At 49.7% G+C, this 17,069-nt stretch overlaps 1 protein-coding gene across 1 annotated transcript; it reads left to right on the plus strand.

The window, feature by feature from the left end:
- The first annotated feature begins 2,345 nt into the window (after positions 1-2,345).
- Positions 2,346-16,620, plus strand: LOC117867559 (tripartite motif-containing protein 6-like). The gene is made up of 4 exons (XM_034752720.1): positions 2,346-2,869; positions 11,447-11,584; positions 14,825-14,906; positions 16,126-16,620. The coding sequence occupies exons 1-4, from the start codon at positions 2,705-2,707 to the stop codon at positions 16,281-16,283; spliced, it is 543 nt and encodes a 180-aa protein (XP_034608611.1). The 5' UTR covers positions 2,346-2,704; the 3' UTR covers positions 16,284-16,620.
- Positions 16,621-17,069: the final 449 nt, after the last annotated feature.

Genomic DNA, 17,069 nt, shown 5'->3' on the forward strand with positions numbered 1-17,069 from the left:
TCGAGAGCTGATGGGCTGGGATGGAGTTCTGAGGGTTGTCATTGGGCTGGAAGCAGAGTCATGAGGAGGCTGCAGGGGGCAGGAAGGAAAAGGCTAAGATCACAAGGAGGAGAGCAGTGAGGGACAGACAGACTCTAGCCTGGTGGTTCTCAACTGTGGTCCACCAATTCTTCAGGGAAAGCCCCTGGCACGCCGGGTTGGTTTGTTTACCTGCCAGGGCGGCAGATCCGTCCGGTCGCGGCTCCCACTGGCCACGGTTTACCACTCCAGGCCAATGGGGGCTGCGGGACGTGGTGGACAGCACATCCCCCGGCCCACGCTGTGGCCCACAGCCCCCATTGTCTGGGGACGGCAAGCCACGGCCAGTGGGAGCCGCGGGCAAGTAAACAAACCGGTCCGGCACGCCAGGGGCTTTCCCTGAAAAACCAGTGGACCACAGTTGAGAACCACTGTTCTAGGGAATGATGGGAAATTCTCAGCTGGTGGACAGAAACCACAGGAAGAAAGTGAGAAGGAGACCAGGGCAAAAATTTCTATAGTAAACGGTCAAAACTTTGGTGGGGGAGGGTTCACATTTTTCATTAAAAGTCCACTGAAAATGTTGACAAAAACATAATGTAGATATGTTTTCACTGAAACTTTCAATAGAGGGGGAAAAAAACCAATATTTTTGACCAGCTCTAATGAGGAGGCCAAGACAGGGAAAAAAGCAAAGGAAGAGAGAAAAGGTCCCTCCAGTTTAGTAGAGACACCAGAGCAGCTTGAGAGACTCCAGGTAAGAAGGGCACCATGAAGATAGGGCATACCTGGGAGTGGTGGAGGAAGAGGAGGGATGACACCAGTTAAGAGCTAGGTTTGTGTGGGTTGCGCTGTGTGTGAAGCAGCACCTGTAACTGTGCATTTCCTGGTGTTCAGAAGTCTGTGGTTTGTTTTTGCTCATCACGCTGACATTCATTTTGGTCAGACATGGAGAGACCTTAACTGTGCGTTTCCTTGCTTTCTAGCAGTTGTGTTTGAGGTTTGGAATGCCCACATTCTGCAAAGCTATGAGAAGCAGAAGCCCCTGCTGTGCACTGACAACCCTAAGAAAGTTTTTTGTAGGTGAGTGTCCTGTGTGTTTCTACAGGGATTGGTTCTTGGCCCTACACTATTTAACATTTGTATTAATGACTTGTTAGAAAACATAATATAACTGCTAAAGTTTCCAGATGATACAAAAACTGGAGGAGTGGTAAATAATGAAGAGAACAAACCTGAATCATTTGGTAATGTGGGCTTCAGCAGATAATGTGTTTTAATATCGCTAATTGATCAATGGAAGAAAGAATGTCCATGCCGCTATCCTAGGAAGCAGTGACTCTGAAAAAGATTTCTGGGGGCTGGGGGGTGGATATTCAGCTGAACGTGAGCTCCCAGTGTGACCCTGTGGCCAAAAGGGCTAATGAGATCCTGCTATGCAAAAACAGGTGGATTGTGAGTAGGAGCAGAGAGGTTATTTTACCTCTGTATTTGGCACTGGTGCAACTGTTACTGGAGTCCTGTGTCCAGTTCTGGGGCCCACAATTCAAGAAGCATGTTGATAAATTGGAGAGGGTTCCAAGAAGAGCCATGAGAATGATGAAAGGATTGTGTGGTAGACTCCAGGAGCTCAATCAATTTAGCTCGACAAAGAGAAGATTAAGGAGTGACTTGATCACAGTCTATAAACACCTACATAGGGAACAAATATTTAATACTCTAGCAGAGCAAGTTATAAAAAGATCCAATGACTGGAAGCCAAAGCCCTGGAGCATCCACACAGTCAGCGCCTATGTTACACAGGAGGTCAGACAAGGTGATCACAATGGTCTCTTCTAGCTTTGGAGTCTATGAAATCTGTGAACTGTACATCTGATGGGGCATTAAGCTTTGTAGTGTTTGAGTTTTTTGCCTCCCCACAGTTTCCCCACTCCGGTCGAGCTAGCTATGGGTCTGGATACAGCACCACACATTGTGGAGCTTTTCCACTAGCCTGGCTGGCTGTAGAAGAGAACAGTTCTGGTGATACTTAGCAGCCCAGTTTGATTTTGTAACAGTGCCCTTGCCTACTGCAGGTGTATCCCTCACGCTCTCTGAAATCTGGAAAATGAACCACCTCTACATAGCCAACCAAGCCATTTTCTGATTTCTTGTTGAGAACTATTATCAAGATTGGGTCATTTTCCTTGCACCGATATGGGCTACCACGTCCCTCCCATTGTCCTGATAGGAGGCGCTGCCAATGACCTGGGGAAAAGCTTATCAAGGTTCCTAAGAGAGCAAAGGTAGATGTTTTATAATCTCTGCGGAGGAGCTCCATGGACTTTTGGACTGAAAAGATTTCTGAGGACCGAGCCCCTTTCTGCTGTGAGACAAACACACTGACAGGGACGTTTTGGTGACGGGGAACTGGCTCTTACTCTCTCAAAAAGAAGCACAGCCGGCCGCTGCAGATCCTGGACAATCCATTAAAGGTGACACGACTTGTCCCGTCTGTTTGGATTTGTTTCAAGACCCTGTGTCTAGTGACCGTGGACACAGCCTCTGCCAAGACTGTATCGCTCAGCGCTGCAAGGGAGAGAACGACATCGCCTGCCCTCAGTGCAAAACGAGGTTCCAAGGAAAACATTGAAGGTCAAACAGGGAACTTAGGAATACTGTGGAATCCGTACCCCAATTATTAAAAATGAAAGAAAAACCTGGCAGAGGAATCCAGTGTGAGAAACATGGAGATCGTTTGAAACTCTACTGCAAAGAGGATGAAATTCTCCTCTGCGTGGTGTGTGAAAAATCTCAGGTTCATCGAGGCCACACTGTGGTGCCCAGGGAGGAGGCTGCCCAGGAGTACAGGGTAGGCAACATTATTTATCTTTATTAATTAAACTGCCGGGGAAAACATGTCTTTCCTGCTAATATAAAGGGACTCTTTAAGAACTCTCAAAAAAGAACTAGATAAGTTCATAGAGGATAGGTCCATCGATGGCTATTAGCCAGGATGGGCAGGGATGGTGTCCCTAGCCTCTGTTTGCCAGAAGCTGGGAATGTGCGACAGAGGATGGATCACTGGATGATTCCTTGTTCTGTTCATTCCCTCTGGGGCACTGGGCATTGGCCACTGTCGCAAGACAGGAGACTGGGCTGGATGGACCCTTGATCTGACCCAGTCCGACCGCTCTGATTTTCTTTTTCAAAACGGGAGGCCTGAGGTCCATGTGCACAAATGCATGTGCTAATGCAATGGTTCTCAAGCTGTGGGCCGGGATCCCAAAATGGGTTGCAACTCCATTTTAATGGGGTCGCTAGGGCTGGCTTAAACTTGCTGGGGCCCAGGGCTGAAGCCCAAGCCCAAAAACATCAGTGTGGGGTGGCAGGCCTCAGATTACAGGCCCCCTGCCTGGGGCTGAAACGCTTGGGCTGCTGCTTTGTTCCCTGCCCAGTGTGGGGAGGGGGGTCAGGCTTTGGTCCCCCATCCTGGGGTCGTGTTGTATTTTTGTTGACAGAAGGGGTTGCAGTGCAATGCCGTTTGAGGGCCCCTGTTCTAGTGCATGCCTTCATTTCCCTCTACAATTACCAAGCTTCACATGCACAAATGGTGATTTAGCTGGGCACATATATAACTTGTGGGCACATAGAAATGTTACGTGATTTACCAGCATGGCCCTGTGAGCTACTGGATTCAGAATGAGGGTGTGATTGAGGACTCCTCTGTCCTATCCTAGATCTGCTAGTGACTTGCTTGTTTGACCATGGAGCACTTGCACTGCACTTCTCTTTCCCCATCTGTACACTGGAGGCCGTGAGATTTACACACACCTGTCGTGTGTGTTGTGTGGTTTATCTACATAATGTTTGTAACGCGCATTGTAAGTGTGAAGTCTTGTTAGGGAATCAGTGACAGGGTTTAACAGGAATCTTCTGGCTCCCAGCCTGGTAATCTTTGCCTTGGCCATGAGACTTTAAGGGGAGACACAACCCCACCCCCACAAAAAAAACCCAAACCTACCAACCCAAAATGTCCACAGTTAATTCCTGAGCCCGATGGCTGTTTAGAGCCGCTCACTTGACTCAGCACGTCACCGTGCAGTTAAATCACCACACATGTATGCACACTTACTCTGTCAGTCATTGCTTATTGTTTCAGTCCCTCCATTTTATTGCCCAGACTCCTTGCATTCGTGTATAAGCATCTCCGCTCTTTCCCACTGAACTCACTCAGCACTTTACCTGACTGCTACTCCAATCAATGTTTGTTTCTTCTTTCTCCTGGCTGTCCTTGCTCTTACCTTGTGGCGTGCCATTATCACTTACTGTATCTTCAATTAGCTGATTTTCCTCCTCCTATGTATGGAAGCCAGGCATGAAGATTTCATGAGACTCTTCCAATCTTCTCTCCTCATCTCATAGTTTAAAGCCCTTTTATCAATTGTGCTGGCTGTGATCCCAGAAGATAACCCAGGTAGTCAAATGGAGTCCATCAGTTCAAAAGAACCTTTTTGCAAATGCCTCCCAATAGTTGATCACCCCAAAAACTTCCTCATAGGACCAATCCTTGAGCTATCTGTCGATCTTCATTATCTTGTAACAGGTTCTCCCTCCTCTAGGGACCAGAAATATTGTGCTGAAGATCAGCTAGGACTCTTACCCAGCCAAGCACAGTAATCCTTGATCCAATCCAGTGGGTATCTAGCAGTGTCATTCGTCCCAATGTGCAGCACAATCAGTGGATTTTTACCACTCCCATCAGGATCCTTGTCAACCTCACATCCACATCTCATATCCTTGCTCCTGGCAGACAGCACGCTCTTCTGTTCTCTGGATCCAGTCTGGTGACGGGCCTGTCGATTCTTGTCTGTATGGAGTCCCCGATCACAGAGACCTGCTGGTATGAATCTGTCTTAGGCGCTCTCTCACTGTCCCTTATACAGCATCCCCATTTTTGCTTGGGCTCCAGTCCCTGGCTATCTCCATCATCTCTTCCTTCTGCAGGGACTGGCTTCCCTTCTTTTCTTCCTTTTTTTTTTTTTTTTGGCTGTTTCTCCTCCAGCAAACCTGTTACTCAACTTGATTTCATCACCACTAGCCAGTCTCTTCCTCTGCCTTGTCCTTGTGATCATGCTTTTCCATGGATCACCCTCCTCCTCTGACAGTCTGTCCTCCAGGTGAATCTTCTCTTCCCTGAGCTCTATCGGGTGACATTTCATGCATAAGTGGCTTCCACCAAATACCCACTCAAGGTGAATGTACATCCTGCAGCATCCACAACTGAACATCTTGTGTTTCCTCTCCTCCGCAGTTCACTTGTATTGCTGCCTCAGTAGTTATCATTGTCTTCTTTTCCAAGCCCCTACTCCCAGAGCAAAAAAGAAAGGACAAAACTCTCCCCCAACCCTCTGTAACAGGACGTACCCCTGTGTTCACACATGATTGTAATCATTTTTGTACAAGGCATGTCTTGTAAGGTATCATTGGAAAACTCATAAGTTGCTTGTCAATATTGTCCTGATAAAATATGTGTGGCAACATTGTATGTGATGTTATAAGATTTCCCTGTATGATATTTGTGACGGGTTGGGGATCACAGAAACCAGCTTGGTGCTGCCACCTGGTGTGCCAAGGCTACTTCTGCCCCTGCTTCCCGGCCTTTTCCAGCCTGGGACTCCCGAATCCTGTCTGCTTTGAGCCAGATCCGCTGCTCTGCTGCAAACACAGACCCAGGTCTGAACCAAGTCCCCTAACAACTGTAAGGCTCCTGGAAGCGCTCTTGCCTTTGACACCCAAGTGCCCAACCCCCAAGGAGGTTCAAACCCTTAATAAATCCGTTCTACCCTGTATAAAGCTTATACAGGGTAAACTCTGTTCGCCCTCTATTTCAAAGATAGAAAGATATGCACAGCTGTTTGCGCCCCCCCCCCACACCCAGGTACTAACACATACTCCAGGTAACTTAACAAGTAAAAAGTGATTTTAATAAGTACAGAAAATAGGATTTAAGTGATTCCAAGTAGTGACAGACAGAACAAAGTGAATTACTAAGTAAAATAAAATAAAACACGCACGTCTATGTCTAATCAAACTCAACACAGATAAAAGCCTCACCAGATTTAAATCTTTTCCTTTTCACAGGCTGTAGAACTAGCCTGGGTCCAGCAATCGCTCACACCCCCTAGTGTCTTTGTCCTTTGTTCAGTTTCTCTCAGGTATGTCCTTGGGGGGTGGGGAGCCTCTCTCTTTAGCCAGCTGAAGACAAAATGGAGGGGTCTTCCAAGGGCTTTTATAGCTTTTCCCCCACTCCCTGTGTAGCATCATCTTACCCTGGAGTTTTGGGATCACATGAGCAAGTCACCTGTCCATGCACCCTAACCAATCCAGCCAGTTGCATTCCTGACTCCAGGCCCAGATGTGGATTGCAGTCTGCACCTCCTATTGTCTGTGTAAGGGTTTCTTGATTGGTCTCTTTACATGCACATACCTTTCTCAAGACATGATTCCAGGCAGGGCCGGCTTTAGCAAGAGTGGGGCCCGATTCCTGGGGGCGCAGCTTGCCGCAAGCCCCGCCCCCAGGAATCGGGCTGCGCTCCGGCCGGAGCTCCAGCCGGGGTCATGGGGCTTGTGTCTGGCCCAGAGCCGCTCAGCTGGGGCCGGGCTGGAGCTGAGCCGGGGGGCCAGGCCCGAGCCGAGCTGCAGGGGCCGGGCCACGCCGGGCCCAAGCTGAGTTGCGGGGGCCGAGCCCAGCCCGAGCCGAGGGAGCTGGGCTGGAGCCGAGCCGAGCTGCAGGGTCTGGGCCGGAGTCGAGCCGAGCCGCGGGGGCTGGGACGGAGCCAAGCCGAGCGGGCCGGGCCGGTGCGCTCGGCCAGAACCGGGGTCGGCGTCCCGGGGCCGGAGCTGCTGGGGCCAGAGGTGCTCGGCCGGGGCTGGACTGGGCCGCGCCTCCCCGGAGCGCTTCTCATATCCCCCTCCCACACCCGTGACTCAGCTTACCAGGTGCTGCCTGCCCGCCCCTGCCTCTTTTCAGACTTCCTGCGAACCTCTGATTCGTGGGAAGCAGGGGCAGGGGAGGAGCAGGGGGTGGAGCGGGCAGGGGAGGAGAGGAGGGGGAAGTGAGCTGGGGGCAGGGTGGAGAGCTGTGGCGTGGGGCCCTCTTAGCGCGGGGCCCAATTCAGCTGAATCGGCTGAATCGGCCTAAAGCCGGCCCTGATTCCTGGCTCTTACAAAGGATATGTACAAAACCAGCAAATATAAAACCAATATTCATAACTCCAACTACAACAATGATGCATACAGACAGGAGGAATAGATTCAGTAGGTCATAACTTTCACAGAGATATGTTACATGGTACATATAGCATAAAACATATTCCAGTTACATCATGTATACATTTATAAGCCTCTCCCCATAAAGCTTTATGGGGTACACCGTCACAATATTAATACATGTTCCAAACCCCACAGCCCTGCCCAAACTGAGGTTGAAACAGGTCTGTCCTAAACAAAGGAATGTGTGCTCGACTGAATTTGTGTTTAAACAGTAAACAGAATCATCAAGCAGGGAGAGAAACAAAGGAAAGGTCAAACAGCTGAGAACCAGCCAGCAGGGAACAGATTTTCACATCAACTCTTTGGTTCCTAGGGCCCCGCTGGAAATGTTTTTCAAGAGGGGGACTGAAATTATAAAAAGAGGTACAAATACCCTAACGCACCCATCTCTCTCTCCTGGCCCATCACATTCACTGCACCTGAAGAGGCAAAGGAAGCATGCTAAGCATTAGTAACCATTTCATCTTTATTTTTCTTGTAGTTATTTCTGATTTTTTGCCTCATTGCTTGTGCTCACTTAAAAATCTCTCTCTTTGTAGTTAATAAACTTGTTCTATTGTTTTAGCTAATCCAAAGTGTTTAAATTGAAGTGTCTGGGAAACTCCCTTTGGGGTAACAAGTTGTGTGCAAAGGAATAACAGACTCAATATAACTTATACTGTTCGGGAGAGGGATGGGCAGCACAGGACGTTGTGACAGGACGCACTTATCTCTTGTGAGCACCTCCTGTTGGCTGGGTACAATTCTGCACTCTTTTCTTTTCCTGGTGCCCCCTGTTGGCTGTTGCCCATATCAGGCGGGTCTTCAGTGGCTCAGCCCTCTGGCCAAGTCACGCACAGTAAAAACACACTAAAGAACCTCTTCTGGGGTAACAAAGTCAAACAAATGGTCGACCCTCTCTGTGGTTTTTAGCCCTGTCTTTGGGACTGTTTAAATTTTAGCCCCTTTCTGGTACTGAATCTTATCCCCTTCTTGGGGCTTAGGTCACTTCCCCAGCAGCTAGTGGGGGGAACCGGACCCACCCACTACCCTGGGTCCCAACCCAGGGAGGGACCCTACAAACAGCAACCACATACTGCTACCCTTTGATAGTTGCTGCTGCCTTCCCTGGGCGACTTCCCACTCGGTCCCGCCACCTTGGGTTCTTTGTCTGTTCCCCATTTAAGCAGGATCTCTCCCAGGCCCTGCAGCTCCATTTAGCTGAGACTGCTGTGCTCTGATTGGCTGCTTTCCTGCAGCCTTTCTAGGCAGGCCAGGAGGACCCACCTTCACTGCTCTTTTTCTGGGTTAAGGTGTGGTAGGACCATAAGGCCTCCGGCAGGTGGGCTCAAAGGGCCTGGTGCACCCCGTTACAGACGTACATTTCTGGGGGGAAACCTGGGACTGGAGGTGTGTTGGGGTCACCCTGCAGTATAACCCAGGCTGGTGAGAGGCAAAGAGTAACTCAAGTGTGGCTGTCATGCTGCAGTTACACACACACTCAGGGTGTGGCTTGCAGGCTGGAAGGCTGTGTGTGAGCAACCCAGGTGGAGCTACTTCAGCAAAGCATAGTAAGCACCCAAGGCTACAGGGCAGGTGTCACACACCAATGTTCCCTCTAATCTTTTCCATCCATGTGTGGAATAAGTTTTTTTATGTGCACCGAGGCATGTGTGAATGTGTACCAGCAGTAGGAACAAAAAACCTAGCTGTGGGCACTCTGCTAATCCGCTGGACAGCATTTGAATCTCTCCTGAGCAGCCGAGCAAGTGCACAGTTTACAGGGAACACTGCACACAGCTGCTCATTAGTCTGGATTGTACCCTAGCATGTCAAACTCCCACAGAAACTCTGTTAGCTGCCAGCTGTTCACTCAAAGCACTTTACAAAGGAGGTGAATATCATTATCCCCATTTTACAGATGGAGACCACTGGGACATAGGGAGGGAAAGTGACTTGCCCAGAATCACCCAGAAGGGCCAGTGGCAGATCTGGTAATAGAGACTTGTCTCAGAGGGCCATATATAGAATAGAATCATAGAATCATAGAATATCAGAGTTGGAAGGGACCTCAAGAGGTCATCTAGTCCAACCCCCTGCTCAAAGCAGGACCAATTCCCAGCTAAATCATCCCAGCCAGGGCTTTGTCAAGCCAGGCCTTAAAAACCTCCAAGGAAGGAGACTCCACCACCTCCCTAGGTAACGCATTCCAGTGTTTCACCACCCTCCTAGTGAAATAGTTTTTCCTGATATCCAACCTGGACCTCCCCCACTGCAACTTGAGACCATTGCTCCTTGTTCTGTCATCTGCCACCACTGAGAACAGCCGAGCTCCATCCATATCAGAGAGGTGAGGTAACTGACAGGGAATGGTGTACAGATATTTTATTGTTTTTGCCTAGGTCATTATATCTCCTGCACTGTGTGAAGTAGAGAGTAATTGGTTTAAACATCTTTGCAAGGCCTATGTCTGTTTGCGTCAACTCTCACGTGTCCCTGAAGAGGTGACCTGTATGCCAGAATGCCCAGAGGGGTGGAGCTTTGGGAGTGTGCTTAAGCTACTGGGAGCCTGGGGAAGCCAGCACTAGACTCAGGGCTTTGGTAGTTGGACTGTGGAGTTTCATCTCTTCAAGCAGGGTGCTAGAAAGAGAATCTGCACCCTGAAACGGTGCCTAGAAACCCAGAGGCAGTGCCTGGACTCTGCTCTGCCTCTGGGCCTTTAAAAGCAGATGGGTGTGAGGGACCCACACACAACAGCCTGGTAAGTGTCCCCAAGGGGAACAGCTGCCAGCCTTCGTGCAGCTCCACGATGAAGCCCTGTTGCTGTTCAAGGCAGGGTGTGTTAACCACAAGCTGAAATTTACGGTCACATGCAATAGTTAGGTAAAGATGCGCATTTGTTCATTAGACAGTTTGTTAAACATTACACAGGGAACAGCACAAAGGTGTATCAGAAGTTAAGATTTTGCATTGCCGCATAAGGGTAGAATGGGTCATGGTTCTTTTCGCATTGGAGGAGGAGTGGAGGTCATAGTATATCAGGGATGTTGCACAAGGTGTGTGGTTAAGAATATTCCCCTTCTTGGCAATTCCTTGCTTTTCCGGATTCAGTGTTCATCAACCTTAACTGGCCTTTAAGGAAGTTTTTATTTGTAGGTGTAACAGGGCGCACTTACCTCTTGCGAGCACCCCCCTTGGCTGAGTGCATGGACCTGCACTCTCTGTGGTGTGTCTTTGGTGACTCCTCCACCCGACCGAGTCATACATTTTCTCTGGTATAAAAGCAAAGCAAATCCCCTTCTAGGATTCACGTACAACAGGGGCCTCCGCCAGTGACCCCTGTAATGTCTCCCACCAGTTGTCCCTGTTCTGGGATAGAGCAGTGCCCCAGGGCTCCCTCCCTGCTAACAGTCTTCACCCTCTTAAGGCCTTTCCAGCCACAACTCTCCAGCTGGGCCGCTGACTGCAGTTCAGTTACCCCCTCTGGGGGTGCCTCAATGTCCAGGCCACTTTCCCCCATGGCTAGGGCGGGGGGAAGATCCAGGCCCACCCCCTTCTCCAGGTCCCAACCCAGGGACCCTTTAGATAGCAGCTGTCTGCTGTGTGCCTTTATCTAAGTTGCACAGCTGCTCTAATTCCCTGGGCCACTTCCCCACAGCTCTGTCACCATGCCTTGTCCTGATGGAGTCCTTGCAACCAGCTCAGGGCTCCTTCTAGTAGCATTGCCCTGTCAGGGGCTCTGCCACTACCTCAGCCAGCCACACCGCATCCATGCTCCTCCAGCTCTTGCAAGGAACTGAACGTGTGCTTGCCCTGAAGCTCTTCTTATACTGACCTGCTGGGCCCTGATTGGCTGGGTCCCACACAACCACTCTAGGCAGCTTGGGGGACCTCTATATGATCCTTTTCTGGGGCAGGATGTGGCAGGGCCACAAGGCCTCCAGCAGGGGGTTCAGGGCCTAGTCCACCCCATCACAGTAGGGTTATTACAGGGCCTGATTTTGCTCCTATTAAAGTCCATGGCAAAGGTTCCAGGGTGACACATCTGTAATATTCTCTGCTTCAGAACAGAAATAAGAATTACAAAGAGTGATCCCTTCTCATAAGAATTGTAAAAAAACATTTGTTACTATAGGAAAAAATAGCAGAACTCACGGACCAACTTCAGTCTGCCACTGAGAAACTGCACCTGCTGGAGGGCAAGGAGGGGAAGCACCTTCCAGAGAGGGCACGAGACACGGACCATAAGAAGCTGAAGAGACCAACTGCAAAGGTAGAGATGCTTTTAAAGATAAGCTTTGTTACAGTCAGGCCCAGTACCCCACTCTATGGTCACCAGTCTGTTACGAGTGGACCCACTCACAGCATCCCATTTGCTCCATGCAATCTGGGTCTGTGCAGAGCAGTAGCGTAGCCGGGGGGGAGAAGGGGGAGTGGCCGCTCCCCCTGTGAGCGAAGCGGCGCCGCCCAAGCCCCGCTGCCGGAGCCGGGCTCAGGCGGGGATTTAAAAGGCCCGCTGCTCCCCGCGGCTGCAGGAGCCCTGGGCCCTTTAAATCACCGCTGGTACGGTCCAGCACGGTGCTGGCTTTTGCCGGTACACCATACTGAACCCCAGGAGGCGGTGCCGGGTGAGTACAGGGGGAGCGGGGACACGTCTTTTTCTAGCGCCGCTCCTCCTGTGCTCCGGACCTAGCTACGCTACTGGCGCCGAGTCTGGTCACTGATTCTGACTGTAGGATCTAGGGCACGCTCCTAAGGAATCAGCCAAGAGGTCTGAGCCTTCCTTGGGAAATGTGGGGGGAAATTACCCAGCCACCCTGGACCCTGAAACTTCAGACCTCCTGCACAGTCTCTCCCATTAGTCGCTTTTACGCGTTCCTCTCAGCTGTGTGGGCACACCTGGCTTCTAGTTTAACCCCATCAGAGATGACATGGCAGAAAGGCAAGGAACACTAGCTGAGCACAGGAATTTCTTAATCATGGTGACTTTGCTCGTAAATCACTTGAGAGTTACAGACTTTTGAAAACAACAGAAGTCCTGGGTCTCCCAGTGTCAGATCTCACCCTCCTGTGAATCCTCCTAAACCTGTTGGAATTTCAGTCTGGGCACTGACAGAGTCTGGCCTCTCAAGCTCTCCTGTACGTCCTTCTTACCTGTGGTGATGGTCTGCACCCTCCACAGAGCAGGAGCTCACTCTTGAGTGAAGTCTCTGACCTTTGTGCCACGGGTCTCAATGGGAAGCTACAACCTATGGCGGTGTGTATTAAACCATTGGGTTAAAATGACAAGCTATCACGTCACATTCTTTGGGGTTTTCCTGGTGCTGCTTGCAGGTTAAGGGGATCTCTAGGGAAGTGCTCGGTCTGGGTCTCAGCAGTAGTTCCTCTGCGAAGGTCAGGGTGTGTCTATACTAGAAACTTAAGTTGACCTATGTTAGGTTGACTTACAGCTGCAGCAGTAATTACTGAGGTGGTTCATGTCCACACTGCCCTTCCGTCCGTGGTGAGCATCCTCACCAGGAGTGCTTCCACTGACCTAAGAAAGGCAGAGTTGGGGGCTGAAAGCCCAGGCTCCCAGCTCCACGTACCTCCCTGCTGGGAGCCTGGCTGCCTCCTGGGCTCCCCACTTCCTGCAGGCTGCCTGCTCACTCTCTTCTCCCTGCTCCCCACTGGGAGCCTGACTGCCCCTCCCCCAGGTCTGTGCTCCCTGCTGGAAGCACGGCAGCCCCCCAGTCTCTCAGCGGGGAGCTCCACACAGGGAACCCAGGCACCTGCATGCTCCCATCCGGGACAGGGGAGACTGGTGCAGCTGTGCTCCTGGCAGGGAGCAGGGAACTGATAACGGGGGTGGGGAACTGGGCTTCCAGCAGGGAGCCGGGTCCCCTAGGGCAGCCTGGCTAGGAGCAGGAAGCCGGGGGAGGGGGGAAATAGCTGGGCTCTAGCTGCCAACCCACACCCCACCCTGGGGTGACAGCCCTAACCGTGAGCAGCTTTCTTGTCAATTAGCCGTGAAAGTGACAAGAATGACAGCCAAGAGCTGATGTAAGTAACCCACAGTCCTCTACACAGACACTGCATTGCCCTAACTACACTCCTCTCATGGAGGTGGAGTTATGATATCAGTGTGGTAGGGCAATACATCGCTGGAAGCAAGGCTATAGAGTGCACACTGACATCATTAGGTCGAGGTTAGCTGTCTTATGTTGACCTAACTCTGTAGTGTAGACCAAGTCTAAGATGGGGTGAGTTGTGCCTTTCTGCTTTAGGGAGCAGCCTGTTTTGTCACTCTCTGTTTTTTATTCTAGTGTGTTACTGTTTTGAATTCTACGTAATAACATAGTATTATGTTTCAATTTTCCAGCAAGAGTATTTTATTTGTTATCTAACTTTTCTGTGTGTATGCCATGAACATAACACAGTCTCCTTCTGTCATGCAGACAACATCCCCCTCATGCTTCTGTTCCGGTAGAAAGACCATTGTTCCATGCGGTGGGCCAGTAGTTGAGAGAAAATCGGAGCTGATCACTCCAGATGCTTTTTGATGACTTCCCCCTGATAGTCCTTCAATAAGCACCTTTCCCAATAGGGCAGCTGTGTGGAATGCAGTACAATAGGCTACCCTTAGGCAAGCTTCGTTGGGTGTTCAACACAATACAAAATGGAGTTCATAATGTGAGAGAGTAAGATAGGTCTGTTTCAAGAGTCACACTATATAAAAATGACAAAGAGTCCTGTGGCACCTTATAGACTAACAGAGGTATTGGAGCATAAGCTTTCGTGTGTGAATATCCACTTCGTCGTATGCAAGCAGTGGAAATGTCCAGGGGCAGATATAAATGTGAATAAATTTGTAAAAGTCTATAAGGTGCCACAGGACCCTTTGTTGCTTCTACAGATCCAGACTAACACGGCTACCCCTCTGATACTATATAAAAATGATATTAAAGGTGAAGCTTCAACAATGCAGTGAGGATCATCTGAAACTCAGTTTTGTTTCTGCATGCACACACACACACACACGCATCAAATATTTTCAGTTTTAATGCTTGTGACCAATTGTGACCTTTTGTGGCCAATTGATTGTATTCTCCATCAATAAATTCTAGCTCTTATTGCCCCTTTTGGGAACTTTAAAGACAAATTCCCTCCATTTCCAACATTTGGGTTCCTTGGAAGTTTAACCTAAATTTTGTATTTCTGCCTTCTAATTTTTTTTAAGTACAATAGTCATTAGAGGACTTTCACTTTCACATTACTGATGTGTGCTCTCAACTGCAGCTTCATCTTAGCAGAGTGTTTTGCCCTGGTGTTATTTTGGTGTCTGAAGAATTACTTCTGATATGTAACAAATAGAATTAGAACTTCTGAGGATCCAGACACAAATATTTGAGTAAATGAGAAAGCAAAATGAGAAAAGGGAAAAGAACCAACGAACCAACCAAAACCTTTCTCAATGACCATGGCAATGGAAATGTCCAATAACTTTTCCAAATGTCCTCACTTCTCTTCTCAGACTCAGTCACCTGGATATGAACGGAGAAGCTTCTCCCTTGAAAGGAAAATTGCCACGGAGACAGAGTTACAGGGACATAAAGGTAACAGAATGGGCCTGGTGTCTGTGCATCAGGATTGATCAGCACCTGGGAGCAACGTATCAGTGTCAGTAACTGAACCTGAGATCGCTCAGCTCAGCCCATCCCCACACTGGTCCTTTATTGTCACGGTTTGTCCAGGGGAATGTTACTCTCTTCCCTGTGCCTAGGTCCTAAAAGGAGTCCCCTCACTCCTGGCTGAGCCCCAGGATTTTAGCAGGCATCCAGCCTGTCCCCTGTGACCTTGCTGGGACTGGGGGTCTTAGGGTGACCAGACAGCAAGTGTGAAAGATCGGGACAGGGGGTGGGGGGTAATAGACGCTTACATAAGACAAAGCCCCAAATACTGGGACTGTCCCTATAAAATCGGGACATCTGGTCACCACTGTTCTCTCTAAGCTGTGCACGTGTGCGCGCGCACACAGATCCTAACCCCCGCGCACACGGCGAAACCCCGCGCACACAAAAATTTGCACAGAAGCACAACAATTCGCACAGAAGAAATTTTTTGCGCACACGGACAGTCAAAAATTAGAGGGAACATTGCTGGTCACCCTATGGGGTCTTGGCTAGTCTCAGGAAATGTCCATTCTTAGACACAATCCCTTTTTCTTGTAGCTTGTTTTCACATTTCTGCACTCAGATCAGCACTCTGATTTTGCATCACCTCAGCTAAACACAGGAGCCTAGAAACTGGTGTGAGATCTAGGTCATAAGGTCACATTTCTTTGTCCTTCCTACTGTATATTCCTCCCCCAGTCCCACCCACATCTCATGAGTGGTCCTTAGCTCCTTCCCTTTCTGTTTTTCAGGACATTACACCCTAATTTGCAAAAGTGCCCCTGATTTTGGGTGACCAATTTAGGATACCTATGACCTGCTTTTCATTAGTATTAAGGAGCAGTGCTTCCCATTCAACTAAAAACGGTGTCAGCGTCAGCACCTCTAAAAATGAAGGAACCCATTGCCCGAGAATAATAATGTTATGAAGGGTCTTTACCCTAGGACAGATTTCATTCCCTATCCATCTACAACTAAACTAGCTCTTAGGAAACCACAAAGAACTCAGTGTAAAACTGGCTCTTAAGATGAGTGGTTTTATGAGGTGTAGAGAGCTGTAACTGAGTTTTGTAGTGAGAGTTTTCTTTCCATTTCTTAGCTGGGAAGGAAATGGGCAGCAGGAGATTATCATGTAAATAACCCATATTCCATTTACCCGCAGAGAAAAAAAACAACAGAAAGCGAGTGTCCAAGAAACAGGAGACTAAAAGTCATGTCATTCATACCAGGCAGTCGTCCCTGGACCCAACAATTCACCGAATCGGAATTACCACAGAGGATGCTGAGCACATTAAGGTAGACAATGACAATGTAGTGTAAACAGCACACTCCCCCAGTGTCTGAGAAAGGTCGCAGTCCTTTTGCTTTTCAGAATAACTTCTGCGAAGAAACTGACAAAGGGACTTAGCACACCCGAAACAGACTGACTGGATAGAAAGTTTATAAACAAAGATGTTGAAACTACAAAAAGAGTTACCAAAATTTGGAGAGTGAGCTAGAGGATGGACAGAGGTCCAGGGCAGGAGGAGGCAAATTCTGAGGCAGTAATTGGGGTAGGTACGGAAGAATTATATCTCATAAATGTTCAGACTACTGTGTGGAAGGCCACTGGCAGGGCCGGATTAACTCTTCTGGGGACCCGGGGCTATTAGATTTTGTGGGGCTCCCTAGGCTGCAGGGTGTGGCAAAAAATGCAGGGTTCAGAGTGCAGGAGGGGGCTGCAGTTTGAGGCAGGGGGGTGGGTGCGGAAGGTTGTGAGGGTGCCGACTGGGGGTGCGGGCTCTCGGGTAGGGCTGGGGATGAGGGGTTTGGAACGCGGGAGGGGGCTCAGGGCTGGGGAAGGAGGTTGCGGTGTGGGGTGCTTACTGGGGGCAGCTCCCATTTGATGGTGTACTGGGGTTGAGGCAGGCACCTTCCCTGTGCTGCTCCTCCCTGATGGCGACTGGTGCCAGGGAGGCAGGGGGCAGAGTGGAGGCACCCCGGGGAGGCACCTGGGGGCACCAGCTTTAACAATTAACAATAAATATCTTTGGTTGCGGCCCCACGGGGGGGGGAGGGGCAGGTGGCTCCATGACATGCCCTGGGCTCACCTGCAGGCACCTCCCC

The sequence above is a fragment of the Trachemys scripta genome, chromosome 18 (genome assembly GCF_013100865.1).
Source record: "Trachemys scripta elegans isolate TJP31775 chromosome 18, CAS_Tse_1.0, whole genome shotgun sequence".
In the NCBI taxonomy this organism is placed as follows: domain Eukaryota; kingdom Metazoa; phylum Chordata; order Testudines; family Emydidae; genus Trachemys; species Trachemys scripta.

Coding starts and splice junctions, on each gene's coding strand:
- LOC117867559 (XM_034752720.1), top strand. CDS start 2,705: ATGAAAGAAAAACCTGGCAGAGGAATCCAGTGTGAGAAACATGGAGAT. Junction 2,870..11,446: donor AGGCTGCCCAGGAGTACAGG/GTAGGCAACATT, acceptor TTGTTACTATAG/GAAAAAATAGCAGAACTCAC. Junction 11,585..14,824: donor TGAAGAGACCAACTGCAAAG/GTAGAGATGCTT, acceptor TTCTCTTCTCAG/ACTCAGTCACCTGGATATGA.